This window comes from Dunckerocampus dactyliophorus, chromosome 13 (assembly GCF_027744805.1).
Source record: "Dunckerocampus dactyliophorus isolate RoL2022-P2 chromosome 13, RoL_Ddac_1.1, whole genome shotgun sequence".
In the NCBI taxonomy this organism is placed as follows: domain Eukaryota; kingdom Metazoa; phylum Chordata; class Actinopteri; order Syngnathiformes; family Syngnathidae; genus Dunckerocampus; species Dunckerocampus dactyliophorus.
In genome coordinates, this window is record NC_072831.1 from 17,011,448 (window position 1) to 17,034,751 (window position 23,304).

The window sequence follows — 23,304 nt, forward strand, 5'->3', positions numbered from 1 at the left end:
TCAGACTATCATGCCCTCCTGATGGCTAAAGCTAAGAAGCTTTCTCTTTTTCAACGTGGTCGGATTGTGGAGCTGCATAGGCAAGGCCTCTCGCAGCGTGCTATTGCTGTTGAGGTTGGGAGCAGTAAGACAGTCATTTTACATTTTTTGAAAGATCCTGAGCATTATGGAACAAAAAAGTCAAGTGGTAGACCCAAAAAAATCACACCTGCGCTGAGCCGGAGGATCCAATTGGCTGTCCTTCAAGACACAGGGTGGTCTTCCACCCACAATAAGGTCCTTACTGGTGCCGACTGCAGGGCAATAACATCAGACGGAATCTGCGTAATATTTTCGTAGTTAGAGCCATGAAATAATAATAATAATGAATGAATAATAATACACTTGTATAACTAAATACGAGTGGGGTTTTTTTTTCTCGTTTTGTTTACAAACGACTGTATATTTTTGTATGGAAGAATAATGTAAATAGTGAATTAGTGCATGTGAACAAATGTATTAGCAATTTATGTGTAACGGAGAGGGGGTAGGATTAAATAAGATTTGCTTCTTCCTACTCCTTTTCGGACATGTGGAATTGTGAATTGTAACATGAAGCATTTCAATGTGAAGTGTATGCATGTTCAAAATAAATTAAATTACCATTACCATATAGTAGACATAATAATACAAAATAAGACATCATATAAACTTACACATTAGCATTGTGAGAGTTGCTAGCAAGTTGTTCTTTGACTTATGGGCTCGTACTTTCTGCAGTGGCTATTGTCCCATCGGTGTAACGTAATGTAACATGACTGATCCCTACGTTGATGACATCCTTATCAACATAGTCGCTATGCTACGTCTAACTACAGCTTTCACTGTTAAAATTAGAGGTAAAGGCTCGCTGTTCGGCTAGCAATGTGTGCTGCCACTGTCCGTCAAAGACGTTTTTTTTCCTCGAGTTGCTATGTTGGTGTGACCTCTTAAGTACAATATAAAACCTTCTCTTCCATGACAGTACACTTATAAAATGAATAGGATGAATATAATCATATCTATGTGCCAAGGAACTCAAAAGGTTATTTAGGGAAAAAAAATGGTTACTTCACAGTAGTACAATCTAACTCCACTTCCAACACGAGCTATCTGTTACTTTCAAGTATCTGTTGACATGCTCCTTAACACAGATATTATGTTAGGGAGCCTTTTAGCAAACTACAAATTATTCTGCCACAGTCCCTTCATGTGGTGGGTCAGGGCTGTCTGGTGCCATTACTGTTAATGAATATGGAGCTTCAAATATTTAAAGTCATCTGAAGCTTACGAATGGAAGCCTGCTGACATTGAATGCCATTGGCTTTTCCGCATCTCATGACGGCAGTTAGGAGGTTTACACTTGAGACACAATGACCCGTAAATAAGGCTAGAAAAGCAAGCTTGCACACGGTAGCATTGAGTTATGGTTGTGCTGATAAATATAAATGTGCAGTCTAAACTGATCATTATTCCAAGACAGTATGTAAAAGACGCTATCTTAGGGCCATGATTTTTTTGTCATGATATCATGATTTTCTAGGCAGAATCTTAACCTTGGTCTAGAAGCAAGTGCATACTTCATGCTGATGTTCACTAACGTTTATTTTGGGTCCTGAGCATATCCTCCACAACGTGAAAACTGAAACAACCACAGTTTCAGTTGCATAGTTGCATAAATAATACAGTCATCACTTGCCACGTCATGGTTTGAATTTCACAAGGTTTATAATATACAGTATTAATTTCAATTTAAATATATTAATATACCATGCTGTTTCATGGCTGAATATAGCCTATTAGTAAAAAAAAAAAAAAAAAAAAAAAGCGCATTTAAGCAATTGTTATGGATTGCCAAAATTAAGCATTTTCAAGCATAAAAATTGCTAAATTAAGTAAAATACAAATATAAGCCATTAAGAAGACCTATTCAAAGATGTGATTCCATGTAGTATTCTACACTGGTCACTAGGTGTCAGCAATGTTACTGTTAAACTTTGCTGAGGCACACAAGCATCAGGCTTGATCGCCAGAACAACAGGCTTTTATTGCAGGTTTGAATTATCAGGCACAATAGTAATAACATAATAATAATAATAATAATAATAATAACAATAACACGGGCTACTATTGCGGCTATAAATTACTAAAACTCAATTCTGAACCCCCGACGTCACTTCCCGTCCTCCACATGTTGGGAACACCTTTATTTCAACACACTCAAGCGCAAGTTTTATTTCTCCGTCTGTCTTAAAAGGCTTATTTTCTCTTGATGACAAGTGTACAAGTGTAAAAGTTCTGTTATTTCATTTCTAGATGGTTCTAATAATGTAAAAAAAAAAAAAGTATTTTCTTTGCCGTAACTAGGAAAATATAAAATATTAAAACAGGAATCCCACTTTGAGGAAATTTACTGATCATGGTCAGGTCTGGAACCAATAAACTGCATATACAGTATTTATCATAACAATGCAATATGCTGGCTTTTCTTTATTAAAGAACAGCATTTCAATTACAATTACTAAGAACTAAAACTTTGGGGCTTCCGTAGAGAGACGTACTGTACAATGAAATGGAATATACGATCTTTGGCAGCAATTCAAATGACGTGTGCTTGTATGCATGCAAAAAATTAAAAGAGAAATGTTAATTTCCACAATTAAAAGCAGATGTAAACATAATAGGGCACATGCAGTACCAATAATTGGACTTTGCTTGTGGTAACACTTTGTACCCCTGCGGGAGGAGCGAGGGACGGGCCTCTTCAGGAGGTTCACAGGTTGTGCGGCAGCGTTCAGAGTGGCCATTGTGTTTTGTCATTTCACAGGTGACTCACATCACTACACTCGAGCATGCTGGAGGCAGAGCACTCTGAGATGCTTGCGGCATTCAAAATGCATGATTTCTAGCCTAGTGCAAACAAATCGCTTTAAAAGATCTGTTTAATCTATTTCGAGCTGCTATTATGAGTGGGGAGAGTTGTTCAGATAAAGAGACTGAAGCAGGGTTAACATCAGAGTGTTGAGCAACTCTTCACATACTTTACCCAATGTCAGAGTTGTCAACTTTATTTGTTTTTATGACACCTGGACCAAGTTTACAATGCAAACCACTAATATAGCGGTCGAGATGTAAAATAATATACATTAGCCACGTTGCACCCCGCATAGGCTCCAGCATACCCGCGACCCTAGAGGACAAGTGGCATAGAAAATGGATGGATGGATTAGCCAAGATGTGTGAATTGGTGCTTTGATATCAACACAGTTATTATCAAAGACACATCTCTCACCTAATGTCAGTCATAGAAATCGTCTGTGTCATCGTCGTCATTTGTGTTGAAAGGTTGAGGACGCAAAGCTGCTTCAATCTCTGAGTTGCTGTCATCCGAGTCCCCCCAAAATGCTACACAAGACAGTAAAAACAAAAAAACAAAGTTACAATGCAGCTGAATCAACACCTTATAAGGATTCCTGGATTTGAATGTGCTCAAGCCACATTCAATCTTGAGATAAAACGACTTACAGTATATATGGACAGTATATTTGTATGTACATTTGAATAGATTTTATCTTGGGCAGCAGTCCAAAAAAAGGTAATTTAATTTAATTTTAAACAAACATGGAAAAGGAAAGGAATAATAGCCCTGACTCGCTTGGGGAGAATCTCTAAACCCCAAATATAAGACAATCAGTCTTTTTTCATTTTTTTTTTGACAAAACATATGATATGGTCTTATATACGGGTCAATATGGTACACAGTAATCACATTTTCACAAGCCACAGCACAATCTGATGAGGGAAGTTCCTTCAATTTACAAAGATAATAATGCTTGTTTTTGACTGGCTCTGTCAGAGAGGTACATTGAAGGATATTGTATAGAAATATGCATTGCACCGAACTGAGCTGTTTCTAATACATGCTCCTCTCATGCAGCTAAATGTTGTTCCCACTTTTGGCTTTTCCCTGTCAGGTGTCTGTTGCATGAATGATTTTTGCTTAGTTTTTACGTCAGATGCCCTTCCTGGCGCAGCCTTGGCGGGGCCCCGTATACTATTACACCACATGGGATCTTCTCATGTAGCTGAATAAAGTAATCAAAATATGAGAAACACCTCTCAGAATGACGCACTGCAGTTCAATACCACACCACTATGCTGTAATAGACTTGTTACATGACAGTGCAGATAAAAATGAGTATTATCAAACATTTTTGCTGTATCTGTTGTATTGGATCTCAAGCGACTGCACACTACTGGTAAAAACTTTCAGAGCACCCTGAACCAAAACAGCTACCACAACCTTCTGCAGTACGATGCAGTGCCCTTTGGTGTGTTGTCTTGTCAGTCAGGGCCCGGGGGTTCATCCTACAGCTAGATAATGACCCAAAACATAAATCCAGGCTATGCCAGAACTAGTGTGGGGATATGATAAACCTGAAAACATCAAGTGGCCAACACAGGCCAGTTGGCTGGGGAAGAATTGGGCAGAGGAGTGAAAGCAAAGCAACCTTCAAGTTCTGCACATTTATGGGACCTTCTGCAAGTGTGTTCTACCAAAGTGTGTTCTACCAAAAGGCGGCTACTTTGTAGTCAAAATTTGTGGTTCATTTTGTTGAATAACTTGACGCCATATCTTTTAACAGCAATTGTGTATTTGTTGTTATTATAACTTGTAGGTTGCTTTGCTTTCACTTTTCTGTCCAGTTCATCCCAAACCAACTCGATGGGGTTTAAATCTTGAGACTGTGCTGGGCACTCCATATTTCATATTTTTTCCCAAGGTAGTTCTGGCATAGGTTCAACTTATATTTTGGGTCATTATCGTGTTGTAGGATGAACCCGTGATCAACTACACACATGGCACTTTGGTAGTCGTTTTGGTTGAAGGTTTATCGAAAATGTATGACTGGTCGTGTATGACTACACAATACACATATATATTTTAAAACCTATATTTTCCTACCTCCAGTGTCAAAAAGAGCTGTCCACACACAAAGCGTTACAAAAATAATAATAATAATAAAAAATAAATAATAATAACATTCACCAGCTCGCATGCTGATTTTGGCCAATCAGAAGCCTTGAACACTAACAGCTGACTGGTTGAACATTTTGACACCTCACTTTGTCAAACAGTGACATATTAGATATGCATTTACCTGCACATTATCTTTTAAACCGAGACCCTTTACGGACCCGTGAACAATTAAAGTGAATGGGAAATATAACAATAATATATAATCCTGCTTGCGGACTGATCGCAGCAGCAGTTCGCGGGCGTGAAATGAACCAACGAAATTGTTTACTTGCCGAGAAGTGAATGAGAGAACCATGACTTGCTGAAAAGTTAAAAAAAAGCTGAAAAAAGTGAACATTTAAAAATGAACGGACGGACCAATATAAGTTCAATCTTCCAGAATCCAGTGCCAAACCGCTGTGTCTCATATGCTCTGAAACTGTAGCGCTGGTCGAAAGTGCAAATGTGATGCAACATTACCTGACAAAACACAAATCATTCGAGAGGAATTATCCACCCAAGTCTGATGTGAGACGAGGAAAAATATGTTGTTTAGAGCGCAGTATGAAAAATCTACGAAAGTCAAAAGACATTCATTTAAAGCACAGCATTGTGCAAATGAGGGTTGACGAAAGGACTGCATGGATATTAGAGCAAAACAAATAATCCTTCACTGAGTGCTTCTGCTGCAGAAGTGTTACTCAAAGGTAAACAAAAAGAGGAATTGTGTGAGAAAATCAGGCAAATCCCAATGTCAGCTACATTTGTACAGTCAATCCTTTTATTATTTAAATGAAATTTTATCCCGTTTTCTTTTGAATGCAATTTTAAAAAGTATTCAGCCTGGTCGGAATTTTCCCAAAGCTCTCTCTCTACCTTAAGGACAAAAACCTATGTTTTCCTCGCTACAAGTCCCTAAATGCAGATGCATTTTTGAAAATTTTCAATACGTGTGAGCATGGCCTGATCAGACTCTTTTCAGTAATGAGTGTATGAAATCAACCGAACATGCGTGTTTCTGGAATGTGTGAAAAAGCCACACACAGCGACAACAAATCCTCAGAGATGTTCAAACCAAGTTTCAAACCTGGATCTTCAGACTGTGCCGCTGAAGTGCTTTATAATAATAATGAATGATTACTAATTAATACTAGTAATCTAGATCCATTTATACAAATCAAGAACTCCTGAAGCCAGTTACGAATAGTCCAAGATGTTCTTTGCTTTCTTTTGATCAGAAATGTGAGATGGGATAACATTGCCATAAATCAGACCAACATTGTCTGATTAGAGGATTAGTGCTTGCAGACCAACATGCTGTACAAGCCTGTTTTCAGTAGAAGGGATTTAGCTTCAAGGTCGATTTTTGGTTTACAAGTCCTCAAAAAGCATAGATAGCTAGTTTGATAGAAAATTTTTAATTTAACCGCTGGTGTTCATGTGAAGCTTAAAATTCAGTCATTTAATATATTGAACATATTTGTCTTCATTTGTCACACGCAATTAACCTCTTTTGACACCGTGTCTTTACAAATAATTCGAACGACTATGACGGATGTGTTGCACTCTGAAGTGCTGCCGCCGTTGCAGCAGAGCAATGTCAAAGTGTAACGTACACACACAAAGAGTGAAGCGCAGTTTTTTTTTCTAAGCATTACTGATGTTTTCCCCAGCTTTTGAAGCAAAAAAAAAAAAAAAAAAAAAAGCATTTATGTCTTGTAGGGTTTCCGCTACATGTAATTGATCGTGGCGGTGCGCCACTACAAATAAAAGCCGCCACACCTTAAAAATGAGTGAAAAAAAAAACCCTTTTTAAAACAATTTAAGTAATATCTTGTATGAATATATATATATATATATATATAGTCAAACCTGTCTTTGAGGCCACCTTTATAGAACGGCCACCTGCCTATAGCGGCCACTGAAAAATCCCCCGCAGCAAATTTACATGTTATAGACCCTGTGTATAGCAGTCACCTGTCCAACGTGGCCAGCGGCCACCCATTTTGTCTCCCTTGGTCAATATCTGCCTGCATATAGCGGTCAAATTACCGATTCAAGTAGAAGCTTCATGAACGAAAAAGTTTTGTTTTTCAATCAATGAAGCCGTCGTGTGTAGACTTTAATTACTGAGTCCTCGCTCAGTCACAATCATTCACAAGATCCACACAAACTGTCAGTTGTTCCACATAAAAAAGCCGTCTTCTTTTGAGCTTGCTATTTCCTGGTCAAACATGTAACTTTAAGAGCATTTGCACCAAAACATTACCGCAAAGTAGGCTGGGAACAGGACGTGCTCCCAGCGACGCTACATTAAAAAAAACAAAAAAAAACGCTAGCATGCATGCGGCAGCGGGAGCAAAACTGAGTTCGGTTGTACTTAATTGAAGTATTTTAGAATGTACTCACGTTATTTTTCATCAATCCTCATCCACAAATCCATCAGAGTCCTCATCTTCTGTATTCGACACAAAAAAAGCAGTCTTCTTTTCCGTTCACTACTAGTCTGTTAGCTTGTCAGTGTTAATCCGCTCCGAAGCAAAGAAGGAAACTTCTCCTGTTGCTTCTGCCAACTTTATTTATTGAACACGGCCACCAGACAGCAGCTCAGAACACACACACATCTCTCAGCATCGTCTCTCTTTCCTGCTTGCCCACAAGGCAAAGGTTAAACAAGCCCCACTACATAGCTGTCCAGCCAATGCCTGTAACAATTGACACCGTTTATTTCCTGGTGTGAGACAATGTGCACAATGTGTGTCAATACTGTAATGCCGCTTGTTGTGGGGAAGGAGAGACTGACGTCGCCGATGCACTTTAATCGCTTTATAACAGCGGAGAACACTGCAGGACTTTACATCCACGCCAACATAAACACACTTCCCAACTCTCTCGAAACTCACAGCTAGCACTGAGCCTAGCTCTCCTGCTCGGGACGCCCAACGTCACTTCCCGTCACTTCCTGATGAACTAAAGCTGTAATGACACTCTGCCGTATAAAAAGTAAAATATTAAAAACAAGCGTAAGACATTACTAGCACAGCTTTGTTCTGTGGGTCGTGGATATATTCTATCAGTTATTATTAAACCTCTAGCTTCCTTTTAGTAAGTATAAACATTGGCTATGATTGCACTACATCGTCATGTAAGACCTACAAAGTACACTTGGAAGAACAAGAGGTGAATAAATGTATTACAGCTGATGTGAAACTGATGAGGGGTAGGATTAAATAAGCTTTGCTTCTTCCTACTCCTTTTTGGACATTGGACATTTGGAATTGTACTATGTGCTGTGCTACTGTTTGACTCATATGCATGTTCAGGATGAATTAAAATCATGAACCATGAACCATGATAATAAGCCTAGTAATGGTGTACAACTTTTATCCGCAGTCCGCAGTGCCCTCTACTGGTCAACATTATTATTATTATTATTTTCCCTTTTTTCTTCTTTTTTTTTTTCCTCTACTGGTCAACATTCAAATTGGACGCCAACCTGTCTATAGAGGCCACCTGTCTATAGCGGCCACTTTTGCAGACTCCCTCTAGTGGCCGCTATAGACAAGTTTGACTGTGTGTATACATATATATATACATATATATATATATATATACACACACACACACACATATTATATATATATATATATATATATATATATATATATATATATATATATATACATATATATATATATATATATGTATATATATATATACATATATATATATATATGTATATATATATATATATATGCCATATCGATACATATATAGATTATTATTTACACACATATTGACCACAATTATTTTGAAAACAATTTAAAATATCCTAAAAATTTCAGGAAATTTTGCTTCTTTTTAAAGACCGAATTCTTTTGGTTCAGCTCGCTAAAAAGAGCTGGCTCTTTTGGCTCCCAAGTGGCTCCTCATATTATGGGTATCGTGTAAAATGAATTACTAATGTAAAAAAAAAAAAACAAAAACACATCATATCAAATTTTTATTATTTACATGCATGTATTTAAATCTCAATGAGCAGCTACAAAATTAAATTATGCTATTTTATAAACAAAATACAAAAACAAAGAACCATCTCAACAGACAATTAAAGTCAAAATAGGTCTAATCTCTTCATGCAAATTTCTCGCGAACAAATCGGCTCGAAGAGCACTACGGTGTTTGTTTGACCCCGCCCCTCCCCCTGCTCAGTGTGGACACAGAGACGTTGCCACACATCTCGACCAATGACATTCACCTTTAACAGAAAAAAAGACAAGGAAAAAACGAATCGTCTCCCAATTGGCTCCCAACGGCACGAGTCGACTCTTAGAGCCGATTCGTTCGGACCGACACATCACTAGGCACTTGACCAGTGACCAGGTATGTGACATGTCTTATGATGACTTTCACTTTGTTTCTTATTATCGGGAGAATGAACAAAAGCCTGTAAAATGTGTAGTCAATTGATGGCATTTTTGTTTGCATGCAAGGCTCGTGGCATCTAGCTAGCTCGGAGCTAGAAGTGGCTATCACGTTCATGGGATACATCAATCTTCGATTATCATCACAACGTACTTTTTTAAAGTGTCGCTTATCAATCTTGCCATCATTATAATACTTATGGCTCGTCTTCAAAACACTAGTTGTGTGTCGAAGTTGTGCCCGTGAAACACGTAGTGTGTACCACTTAAGACAGTGCCACTATCACAGGGGTCTCCAACAGGTAGCATATAAGCCAGCAGTAGCTCACCAAAGAATATTTGCTTCACCTCTTAGTATTTTTGTAAGTGTTCTTTTGAAAGATGACACCTGTATCTAATGACAAATGAGCACACTGTGTGGAGATGTGCTTTGTAAATAAAGTGCCTTTTAAATGTTGGCAGTGCTCTCAGGAACTATGCCATTAAATTACCAGTGTTGCAATGTTCTCGGTTCATGTTCGGCTAGTCGTTGAAAAAAGTTTTTAAAAATTGCTAGTTGTCGTATAAAATTTTTTTTTTTTTAAATTGCAGACGCAGCTGCAGCACGACACAGCGGCGGCAGTCCACCCTCCCATGCAGCCCAACAGCACAGCTTCCAAAAATCCTAGGGGAAACCCTGTCTTATCTTACCTCCTTGTCTGGATGGACAAGTAACACTTAAAACCACTAGTGATCACTTTTATCTTGTGTCCATTCTTAAACTCTAATACCAGAGCATCGGTCATGAAATAAAATATTCATAGAAAACCTAAAGGGTGAAGATCAAATGTTTGTATCACAGAAACGTGGACTGAGCCATGTGTAGCTCTTCTCCAGTCATTTTCTGGGGTTTAACATTCAGAATTTACGAAGTAATAAAGTAAGTATAAGTAAAAGCAAAGGTCTTAATGGTACTTTTGTGATAAGCGCTAGAGGAGTGTGGAGGTTTACAGCTGGTACAAGAGCAAGAGCACATCCAATTGATATATATATATATATATATATATATAAATATATATATATATATATAAATAAAACTACAAAGGTATATGTGTACATATGAACATAAAACTATGTTTATAAATATTAATATATATCATTTAAATTCTTTACGTATAATGTTTTTACTCTATTTTTTGGTCATCTATAATGAACAGTTTTTACTCCAAGCACTTGGCAAGAGCACTTTACAAAGTGTGATCCTTTTTATATGCATTATGCATTCTACAAAAGTTTTCAAGTGAGATGACACCGCAGTCATGGTAGTTCCACCTACAGTGTGGTTTTGTATACGCTACTTACCATTTGACTGCAGAGCAGAATAAATCTTTGGGTTCACCTTGTCCTTCCTATAAACACAAAGACACTTATCAGGTTTTTTCTATAAACTACAGTAACTGGTTCTGAAATTGCAGAATGTAATAGTGGAACATTGGAACCACAAATATTGCTCAATTTGCTGGCAAAGCTTGAACAGTAGGCAAAGAGAGCTTCCTTGACTCCTGTTCTAATTGCAGCAATGGACGTCCACAAGGCCCTCCATTGAAAGACAGTCCAAACCCGGGGTTGCCGGGTTCCCATAGCTTGCCTGATATTGCTATGTAAATGTGTGACCTCTGAAAGGGCTTTGATCTAACTCAATGCATATGCAATAAGGCCTTCTCTTTCATTTACATCATCAGAGCCCATTCAAAACTCCTCAATCTAACCGCATCATCTTCCAGGTTAGAAAACTTCTCTACAGGGTGGGCCATATGTTTTTCCATACATAAGAAAATATATAATGTATATTTTTAATGTATGTTTTTTTTGTTTCGGGTATCTGAAGGCCATGGCGTATCAGGTGAAGACACGAGACAAATCATCTCAAAGAACGTATCACAAACTGTGCTAATGCAAGTTCATAAACACTAGAAAACACGTAATAATATGTGTTTTCGAAACAATGGTAATCATATGGAGTACATTATATAAATAAACACGGTTGTCCAACACAAATTATTATTTTTCCTATTTATGGAAACTTGTGGCCCACCCTGTATATGGCTTATGCATGTACATCTTCTTCATCTGCATTCTGAGGAAAAGGAGAAACACAGGTGCAGACTTTCAACCAGTCTTGCGCTCCTCCATCTGCATCACTTCATACCCATGACCTTTTTGATTGTCATCCTCTTACTCACTCTCATCTTCTCATATGTGCCTTGGTTAAATCTTGGCACATACATTGAGAATAAGCAAAACGTTACTTTGGCGACATTCCAATTGCTATCATCCAAACTATATATTGCTGCTTTGCACCACTCAAGATGAAAAGAGATACAATTGCCCTTTCTAAACCAAGCAGATTGCTTGGCGCACCATACAGTCAGTGCAATCATGAGAAAACATTATTTACATTCATATTACAATACAATTTCACAAGACATTGAAGGTATTTTTTCTATTCTGTTCAAATCCCGTGCTGAACGTGAGGTAAACATCTGCTTACAAAGTGGAAAATATTTCACAATTCCTGAACTTAAAAGAACAATTTCAAACTTGTGATGGGTTGAGTGTTTCTCCGTTGCAGCAGTGCCATCTTTAATCTTCACTGCCTTTGCCAAATGGGTTATTCTGCTGTTACTATTGCCTCTTGTTTGGCATGCGCTTTGATGGATCGGTTACTTAAGTCTTATCAGTCATGAACAAGCAAGATGTACTGGCAATTTTAAAATATATTCTTTTCCCAAACAGTCAGGAGTCTTAGCAGTGTGTGATAACACAATACACAGTCACAACATGTCACCTCCACCTTATGCTGGTCACACACTGCTGTGCGATGGCCTTCCACGCTACAACAAAGAGTTGTCACAATTCAGCCAACTTGGTTGTGTTGGTCACTTTAGCCAAAACACCAAAGCGTCTAATTTGATCCCATTAATGCTGAGTTGGGTTGATGTCAGGACTGATGACATGCTACTCTATTCTTTCTACCCCAAATTCTGGGGAGTCTCTGATAAACACAGCTCTTGCTGGATGGAGTTTGGTCCCAGACTGTGGAGATATGGAATTGCCTTCAATGATGACAAGGCTCATTTTTCCAGTGATGGAGATGGCGCCACCATCACGGCACTACAATCAAGCACTTGATTGTCAACACCTGTGATGACCGGAATCTCAAAACAACAGTCAATAGCAACAGCACAATAAGCTGTTTGGCAGTCAAGATTAGACACATTTTATATGGACGCAATGCACATACGCACGTTCGCCATTCAGCATTCACGGCCTCGCAGAGGTCTCGGACTGTAACTCCAGTGAAAAGTGAGGCTCTACTATACTCAGTTGTGCTGCTCATCCAACAAATGAATGTTCATTACAAATAGGACACTATTTAAAAAGGGAAATAACACTGTATACAACGTAATGGTGAGCATCCTTGCTACAACATACAACTATTGACCAAGTACAAATTATTTAAAATGCTTTAATCAATGAGAATTGAAACATAATTTGGAAGCAACAATAAGGAATGGTATACGGTTGGTCAAGTGTCCAGAAATAAGGTCAGTGGCTAAAGAAGTGATGTAATGAAGATACACGTTTACCTCTAAACAGAACTCTTAGAGTTGTGAAATCATGTCTTGTAGTAAAACATTGCTTTACCATTTTAGTGTGGAGCAGGGGTCATTATTCTGATCCCAAATTACATTTGCTGCAAAATATGTTTGTAGGCTATAGTATTTCAGCTTGAAATGTCTAGAAGGGCAAGCCACTTTTATTGTAGACATTACTAATGAATTATGTTAGACAGATGTTCTGGTACCAAATGATTAGAGGATGAAAGAAAACATCATGCTATCAAGAATTACTCGTCTGCAGTCATGTACTGTATTAACATATGCTATAGGGGGATACTAATGGGGGACCTGAATACATAAAAGAGATTTGTTTTCTATCCACATTCATTAAAGTAAATAATAATGGAAATAGAAATAGAACTCCCCCCGAAGCTACGGGGATGTGCACCATGTATTGTGTAGGGCGACTGATGACAAGACCATTGCGCAGCAAAAATGCCGTGATAATTTGCACAATTACTTTCTCTTATTTAGCAAGACAAGACAGGGCTATTACCATTTATCTAACATCCAATACAATATAATAATATAATAATAACTTAATATGATTTTTTTTGTAAACATTTACACCAGTACATCTTTGTCGAGTTTCTCTTAATTGAGGCAATGATCTGAATATGTAACACTTGGCTGGCCACTGCTTTGCAAGCTCCAGCAGACAACGGTGAATATAACATGAAAAATGATGTAAATTACAGCTATCGTAATGTCTTTTTCCTGACACACGTTCGTTCTCTTCGCCTGGCCTTTGCAAGTGCTTCATATTGTTGTTTATCTCACGCTTAACAGCTTTGTGTTTGTCTTATGCATGGCGGAGTCCTATAACACCTATAATTGCAGTGGATAGGAATATCAAGAGTATTTTTGGGTCTTGTCTGGTTATTTTGTACCTCCACTATGTATTGATGTACTAACATTAAGCTTGCATATCTCTTAAATGTATCACAGGAGGTGGTCTAAATGTTTTAAATGGAAGAATAAATACCGTAATATAAAACCTGAGAGAATCTGAGACAGTGAGAAGTAATTTTAATACAATGGCTGTAGATGGCAGTAGTGTAGAACAGCATTTACACATGCAATGTGGTGTTTTTGTTCTTGAAGTACGTGTGTGGTATAGTATTACAAAAGATGCGGATTGGGTGGAGGTGTACCTAATGATGTACTGTAGCATAATTTGATTGGCTCAGTTTCTGACATAACCTTTCCATTTATTTGGGCATTGAACGCACACCAGTTGCATGAAAGACAGTAGTATGTACTGCGGCTACCAGTGCATATACTCATCAAAGCAAACAATAAACGATTCAGAAGACCACAAGCTGTAGGCTCTTATTCTTATGGTATTGATTATGTTATAATTCTACATTAGAGGGTGTGACAGTAGTATGTACTGCAACTACCAGTGCATACACTCATCAAAACAAACAATACAAAATTCACAAGACCACAAGCTCTAGGCTATTATTCTTATGGTATTGATTATGCTATAATTCCACATCAGAGGGTGTGAGGTCTTGGCAGAAATAATGCTTACAAAGCATTAAACACTGGCTTTCCGAGACTGAAAGGCAGAAAAATGCTTTTGTTTACACCGGCTTTTTTAAGCTGCTGCCACCCACACACCAATGTTAATAGCTCAACAGCACTTTTGCACAGCGCTTGTCTAAAGGTAAAGGTAGACCCATCACCTCATCATTCCCATCAACTCCTACTCCCAGCCCAGCTATGACCCCCGCACAAACATTGTTTAGGCTATGGTTCAATGTACTCCAACAGGCCTGAATGACAGCAGGATGTCGCCCTCATTGGGGGGCAAACAGTGAGAGGCAAATTTGAGTGGGAACACTCTAAGATGTCAGTGCTCTCTGCTGGCAACAAGTGGGTACTGCAAGTGAGATGAAGCAGCAGTGATCACAACAGACTGTCCTCCTGAATGACTGTATTATAGTGGGGATAGCTTGTGATGCTTGACTGCTTGTGTAACTTAACCAGTGTTTGAGCTAATAAAACAATTCTAATCAGTGTTTGACACCACTACATCCTACAGCTTTAAAGCAGTGCCACAAGATACTACACTCATAAGCCACAACATTATGCTTGTAGATACACCTGCATATTTCAATGAGATTTAATACAAAAGCTGTAGAAAAAATGTTTTTACAAATAATATGTCAAGTATGACAATGAAACAAAAAAATATATAGCGGCATTAATACATCTGAGCAAAACTGAGCATTGTTATCTTTGTGAAAGGAGATTTCTTGACATTAATAAAACATTGGATCCTGGATTGTGCTTGTTTACCTAATGATGTGGCCGATATTTGGAGTTTTAAGCCTCCAAACTGCAGACTTTAAGAAGGAATATGAGAAATATTAGAACTTAAAAATGAAAAGAGTGTTTAAAAACGAGCATCTACATAAATTATTTACTGTTTTCTGACACTGTAGGAGAGTGACCTCCACTGGTGAAAGTCTAAAGGCAACCTTTGCCGTTTTGTCTTGCCTTAAAACTTGCTTGTGAGACACAACAGCGCTGACAAGGGGTCAAAATAGTAAATTATATTAAAACAAAGCAGCATTTTCAGTTAGTTTGAGTTTCAATACCTGATTTTTAAAAGTGGCACACTATTTTGGTGCAAAACAAAACCATCACAACCCAAATCAGCTCTAATTGCTTGTTAGTAATTTTTTGTAAATCACTAAAATCCCATGCGTATTTTAATGTACAGAATTTTGCCCTTTATCTTTGTCTGTGAGCGGGTCTTGTTCTCCCTCTACCTCCCTCTCTATCTGTGGACATCCCATTCCCTGGTTCCCTTTCTCTTGGTTCACCCGTTTTTCCCTCCTCCCAGTGAGCCATCAGAGATCAACACACAGCGCTGACCCACCGGGGAAAGAGAGCGCTTCTGATTTTTACACTCTGAGTGATTTGAGGTCGAATGCTCGAGCACATCCTGTTGTCCAAGGCAGAGCTGTACACCACTAATTGGTGAGTCAAGGTTTTTGTCAAGCAGGCACAACAATCATCAACCTGACGGCAAGAGGTTCTTTTTCTTGTGTAAGAGTTCGTGTGGCCATGTGTTGCAGATTTTTTTTTTGACAAATCAAAAACAAGGAGAAATTAAAAAAATAGATATTTGAATTCGCTAAATAAAAAAAAAAGGTGTGGCCTCTGAAATGTGCACGGAAGAAAGGAGCACAATGTTTCTGTGCACGAGAGGAAGCAGTGGCATGCACTTGCATACAAAGGGGAACAAGTGGTCTTTACATGGAGTGCAGCTGCTTATTAAGACTCACTCCGTCGTGCATTATTCTTTTCATCCTCACTCAACCACAAAGTGATTTTACTTTAGCATTCAAAAAGAGAGCAAAAGATTTGTAATGGACAAATCCTTAATAAATGTTGCAGATCAGTTGCTTCCCCACCAGTTGTGATACAATACGCACATTCTATAAAAGTATCTGACTGAAAAATACTGTGTGGGAGAGCAAGGAAGACATAGGGAGGGGGACGGAAGAATATGAAAGACCTCAATTCTCTCAAACTCAATAATAGTGAAATGAGCACATATAAATGTGTTAAGAGTATCTCTCTGCATCTTGTATAGACTGCATGTATTTAATCTGTAAAGCTTATTAAGGCCCCGGTCATTGCTATGCAAAGCAGCACCCAGTGCTTTTCTCTCGCTTTTTATCCGAGTGCAGTGTTTGGCCAATAGCACTGGCCCCCTGCCTCTCATTCTGCATTCATAACATGCAACATTTGCACAATGTATCTCTCAAAGGCCCTGAATAGAAGGCCTTAATACTCATGTAAACAACTGCAAACCAATTACTTAATGAATCAGGCCCACACATAATGAGGAGCCTCACAAAGAGCTATAAATGCATTTTTTTGCACCAAAGCCTCGGCTTTAAACTACAATCCTCTCTGCTATAGTCTAAGCTTAACTGACAAATCATAATTATTGTCTAAGACAACACAGAGGAAGGAGACATTTTTGTATTTTGAGTCCAGCTTCAGCCTCCTTTTGATGTCACTCATCAGCTCGCTGACAATTATAAAGCAAATAATTAAGAAGGAAGGAGACGTCAAAGAGAAAAAAATACACAAGGATAGAACAAGAGGGGAAAAGAGATGGAGAAAGGGCAAAGAGTGACAGAGTGACACAGAAAGAAGCGGGGCAAGAGCATCCTGCAGTGTTACGCTTCTGCTTAAGTGCAGGGCTTCAAGACCACTTGTGGATGCAATAAAGTGCAAGAAGAGACAGTAGTAAGTGGACCGCTTAAAGCTAAACGTCCAAGAGAAGACAAGAAAATCAATGGTATGACCACAGGATGATGTTAGGTAGCACCTCTTGGCACTGCTTCGTAACCTTCGAGAAATGAGAGTGTGAAGCATACGAGCATATACCCATTTCTTCAGTTTAACTTGTGTACACAAGCTGCATCATACTCCAGCAGAATTCCCTTTTTTTTTGTTACATGAGCTTTGTTTAATCACACATTTTGGGTTCCCCCGTGCAAATTAATGACATGGAGACAGGCAACTTCTGTAAGGGTTTGGGTCTGAAATTGGCTCATGTTTATTAAAAAGGGTGGTCCGTACACCGTGCTTGGCAGCAGCAGACATCAGCAGCTATGAGGACCACAAAAGAGTCAGCCCATTAGCCCTTCCCTCGGCTAATAGGCAGACTGCAGCGCCTGCTTGCCAGGCCGGGGACATACAGCCTTCAGCCCTAGTATCAGCATGGTGCCTAGTAATCACATGAAATCAGAGAAGATTATTCCTCATAACGTTTACGCAGCCATTATAGGATCCCAAATGGGTTTTGTGGCGAAGAGGCACTCTGAGGACCTGAAAGGCAATTGCAGATTTGATGAAGTCGTGTTGATATTCAAATATAAGCGCGTTGATTCTGGAAGGCTGTTTACCATTAGATGTTCTTGGCCAGTCCACTTAGGGTTCTGATTTGAGCAGCTTCAATGCATTTGATGGGTGAAAAATGAAAGGACACTTGTTCTATTCAACACTTCTTTGAAAGTAGTTGCCCTTCATCCTACTTCTTGACATGATATGTTTACATTCATGTGACGAGCCTGATGGTCAGATTTTGTCACCAATTTAGCTGTGTGGTTGTTGTTTTGAATTTGATTTCAAAAACCTGTCTGAACCCTGCAAACAGTGAGAGAGAGAGGCTTTAGGGGCCTTTTGTCTTTGAGCGAGTTAATGGGTGGTGCCCCCTTGATCTTATGGAAATGAACAGGGAATTATGAGAGTGGCCATGCAAATGTACATCAACCACTTTGGTGTCTGGTGGCCCATTTCCTGTGGCCCGTTGAATAACAACAACGTTCTTACCGTGGGTAAGGGTCTTGATCTGAGGAGCATTTGGCCCTCCCAAGGTCCACTTCATGGCCATGATTTATTCCTTAAAAAGAGCAAACATGGCGGGATAAAACAATTTAATTAGGCTATGTCATCACCAGGTAATCTACTCAGCATATTCATATGAAAACTTTGCGTTGCTCTCTGTCCACATGATGTAATTATATGCCACATCGAATTCATAAACCCAAATTTTAAGGTTTGTTTTGTGTAGGTGAACAGTGTTTGGTCTTTACACTTCACACTATATTATTTTTTTGAGCACCAGTGAGGTCCTGAGGCCCTGCCACCGAGGAGCTTTTTGACAACCTTGGCAATGTCAGCCCCAGATATAGGGGAGTCCACCGTGGAGTCCCCAGGCACTGCTTCCACATTGGAAGATGTGGCCCAGGGTGTCCTGGTGCCAAGTGCACATGTGGACACCGTTATGTTTGAACATGGTGTTCGTTATGGACAATGGACAATCTGTGACGGGCACAGAAGTTCAATAAGAAAGAATTGCTCGGGTCCAGATCAGGGGGGCCGTTCCTCCAAATCACGCCTCCCCAGGTCTCACTGTCGCTGCCAACCTGAGTATTGAAGTCCCCCAGCAGAACACTCTCCAGTACCCCCTCCAGGGATTCCAAAAAGGGCAGGTATTCTCAACTGCTGTTTGGGGCATAAGAGCAAAAAACCTCGCCCCCCCAACCCGAAGGCGGAAGGAAAATACCCTCTCATTCACTGGGTTAAACTCCAACATACAGGCCGCCGGGGGGCAACAAGAATTGCCAGCCGGAACTTCTCCACCTCGCGCACCAACTCAGGCTCCACCAGAGAGGTGACATTCCATGTACCAACAGCTAGCTTCTGTAGCTGAGGATCGGACCGCCAAGGTCCCCGCTTTTGGCTGCCACCCAGGTCACTCTGCACCCATCCCCTTTGGCCCCTCCCATGAGTGGTGAGCTCAGTGGAGGGGGGACTCATGTTGTCTCTTTGGGCTGTGCCCGGCCGGGCCCCATGGGTGTAGGCCCAGCGAGCTGACACTCGCCATCGTGCCCCGGTGACACGCATCTGGGCAAGGGAAAACTTTGTCCAATGATTTGTTTCTTCATAGGGGTCTGTTGAGCCACTCTTTGTCTAGTCCCTCACCTAGGACCTGTTTGTCACAGTTAACCCTACCAGGGGCATAAAAGCTGCCAACAACTTACAGTAGTTCCTAGGATCATCGGGACACACAAACTCCTCCACCACGATAAGGTTATAGCTCAGGGATGATGTTCTTTCTAACAGTGCAACACATTTCTTACCTGAAGGGCCATCCTCCTCTCTATCTTCATCCTCCTCCTCCTCCTCTTCTTCAGAACTCTGCAACCGTTCTTGCATGGCTGATAGCTTAAGTAACTGATACGCTTTTGTCTCTGTTCAAAAGCACACAGACACACAGTCAGTCAAATATTTACTTAAAACCCAGGTTTCCTACTTGCAGAGGTTTCTGTGTTTGACAAGATATGCTTCAGTAGCTGCGTCTTGAAATCTCGCTGCTAAAGAGTGTGGGTCCAAACGGGTGTCCAAAGTGCGGCCCACGGGGAATTTACGGGTCGGGGCTGTTTTTTTTGAGAGACAAACAGAACAAAAAAAGGTTTACATTTTACGAAAATTAGGTTGGGTAAAAGTTATAATATTCCAATAATAAAGTCATAATATAATGACAATAAAGTCATAATATTACAAAAAAACAGACCGAGCTGTTTGTAAACAAAAATAAAAATAAATGAAAAACATCTCAGTATATCTACATGGGTTGGTTTAAAAAATGTATAAGTTGCCCTCGCATCCTTACATTTTTCAGTATGTGGCCTTCGGTGGAAAAAGTATGGACACCCCTGGGTCAAAACTTCAGCTTCACTGTTTTTCCAAGCCAACAGTATGCAGGAACTGTTTGCATGAGACATTCCATATTGCATGCTATTTTTTCAATCAGACTGATTGTAGGTAAAGTGAATTTGTTTTGGGTTCAAACTGTCACCATCGTAAAACATTTATTAACTCTATGAGTAATTGATATTTTAACAAGAAGGCATTTGCTAAGTATTGTTGGAATTTAATAAGTTGTTGTGCAGTGTATAACGTGTATTTATGTTAGTGTCTGCTTGGTGAAATTCATTTGTGTATATTGATTTATGTCTTTGTTTGGAGTGCTTATATTATAATGAGCAGGTCCTTTCCTATGTCGCATTAGGTTCCATTTCCAGTTCTATTGTGATCATTACACTTTTTGTTGATGCAATTACTGTTACCCTTTTGTAGTAAAATCATCAAAAACAAACAAAAAAACCCACAAAGATAACCTGGAGGTAAACCTTTAGCTCCTCAGTGAGCATATATTTCTGCTGAGGTTTGGACTCCCAAATTTTGATTGACTTTTGAGGCATATTTTCTCAGAAAAATATAGTGGAACCTTTGGGGCGTTCAACTTTGGATATGTCCCTGTATAATACTGAGAAGAGCCAATAGACCTCCATGGTAAAATTACCCCAAGGAGAACACTGACTGCTGTCACATTAATGGTGACAAAACCAACATTACAAAACAAAGAAAAACAGCAAATAGTGAGCTTGCTTGCGTACAAACATATTTCACATCAGCCTTTCACACATAAAGTACCGCTACCATAGTACCGCTTTTAAATATTGTTGCACTTTATTTCACAATCATCAATCCAAAACTGTGCCTACCGTTATTGTCAGTATAGCATGTATAGTCATGTTATTTGACTATCGCATTGATGTCATGGGCTGCAACAAAACTCTTTTTTCCACACTTATTTTCCTTTTTACTGTTTATGGCTCTTTTGATTAGGCGAAACAAACTGACTCATTTCCCGGGCAACACACCTTAGGGATGCACACACATGAAACACTCGGTGGGAAATCTGGTCGCCATGGGGTATAGGGTTGCTTTACATTTCAGAGGAGCAGCAGAGGGATAGGCACACCGACTGCATCTAGTATTTTTCAAGTTCAGCTGCGTTTGTTGCACCATTGTTCAGAAGATAATGAGAACCTTGGACAGATCTCTTGCACTACCCACTCTGGCAGCCCGATAATTAAAGAAGAGCACATTATTCAAGAATAATGAATCAGCAATTTTTTCCAAAATGCCTCAGACCTAGGCGAATACATAGCTATCGTGTTTTCTCAGAGATAATTAGAGCAAACTAGCTGCACTCTTCAGGTGGGACTTTGACCCTGGATTCACCTTGATCTTGCTGCCACCACCACTGCGTAAAAGAGCCCATTATTCACTGCAGTGGGAAGCAAACCAACCCCCCATATAAGGAAAGTGTGAATGCTGGGACATAAGCAATGCCTTTTTACCTCTAATAGGAACACTTTCCACAGGGCTTTCGTCCTGGCTGTCCTCTTCAGCACTTTGTAGTTCTAGAAGAAATGGAAGCGCATATAGAGAAGCAGTGGCAGGGAGAAAGGGAGAGAGGGGATGGAAATGGGAATGTAGGGTCTTTATTTAGCTCTGAATAGAATAAAGAGCCGTATGAAAACCAGGCAGTGAGCTATTCATTTAAAAAAAGCTCAATGGCAAAATTGATTTCTTTCATAAAAAATAAAGTTTTAGGGCTCTGCAGAGGTAATTTTGCATATATAGAAACAGTCTAACTTTGTCCCTCCTAATAAACTACATTGCTGCAAAATGACAGATTTGTAAAAGTGTAAATGGGAGTGATTCTTGCTTAGTAATTTGCTTTAGGTACAAACTTATATTTATGTCTGCATTTTGTGAAAATTTAAGTTTCTCAGTCTGATACATTTGCTGTGTGAAGCATTTCATTCAAATAATTTCCAACCTTTGATCTGTTCCTTTTGGATCTTACTGGCAGGCTTCACATCTCCACTATGAGAATGAGGGCCACAAGAAAAAGACGAGTCATTCTCATCATCTGCTGAGGGGCTCTCCTCACTGGACCGGGTCAAAAGTGTCCTCAGCAGCACTTTGGCCTGCAAGCAGCACAAATTAAAACTAAACTGTTAATTGTTCCCATTCAGTGAAAGAAATGTTAAATTAAATTCAGTCCGATTAGACATTTCATTTATTTTGGCCACGGCTGCTCGCACAGAGGTGAAGCTGCAGTTAGTGTATAATTAACACCAAGAGGAAATATGTTCAAATTCTCTCACTAGCTTAAACTAAAAGAAGATTATTTTGCACACTTTTGCTCTCACTCTCCCTCTCAATCACACTTTTCTTTTTTCTTCTCTCCCTCTCTTCTCATCCATGAGATTAGACAGGCGCCCAAAGAATGCAATCACCCTGACGTTAATGTGCAACACGTTCCGCATATCTCCCCTCTTGGCTGAGAGTATTGAGACAAACCGCTCTCTTTCCACCTCTCCAGCTCAATTTTTTATCTCTGGGGAGATGAGGGTACACAATTAAGAGGAGGTGTTCCACAAGATGTGGAGTATGGTGATGCCACACACTGATTTCCTTTTTCTTCTTTTACCCTGTATCAAATCCAGCCATCGTCGTCATCTCTCTTTTGTCATCAAAGACTGCCTCTCAGCATCACATGCCCATTTGCAACTTTAAATGAGCACTAATATGACGTGATGATCAGGAGGATTCTGACAGTGACAAACCAAAACTACATTGTAATTGTTATCAGTGGTGAAGACTGACAAATGTGGGACAAAGAGACAAAACACACACCTGTCTGAGTTTGTCACTTGGTATTTGATGCTGATGCACAATAAATACTGTCTTAATCCTTGTCCCAGATATCACTCTTTGT

The 23,304-nt window shown here is 39.4% G+C and overlaps 1 protein-coding gene across 2 annotated transcripts in view; it reads right to left on the bottom strand.

The window, feature by feature from the left end:
- Positions 1–2,034: 2,034 nt before the first annotated feature.
- kiz (kizuna centrosomal protein) overlaps positions 2,035–23,304 on the bottom strand; it is a 31,004-nt gene continuing 9,734 nt past the window's right edge. For both annotated transcript variants that reach the window (XM_054797407.1, XM_054797406.1), the window contains 7 exons: positions 22,360–22,510; positions 21,875–21,937; positions 19,805–19,915; positions 18,492–18,561; positions 10,804–10,850; positions 3,311–3,423; positions 2,035–3,208 (listed from right to left, as the gene is read on the bottom strand). In XM_054797407.1, coding sequence (XP_054653382.1) covers positions 3,317–3,423; positions 10,804–10,850; positions 18,492–18,561; positions 19,805–19,915; positions 21,875–21,937; positions 22,360–22,510 — 549 coding nt within the window. In that variant the 3' untranslated portion in view covers positions 2,035–3,208; positions 3,311–3,316. The remainder of the gene's footprint in view (positions 3,209–3,310; positions 3,424–10,803; positions 10,851–18,491; positions 18,562–19,804; positions 19,916–21,874; positions 21,938–22,359; positions 22,511–23,304) is intronic.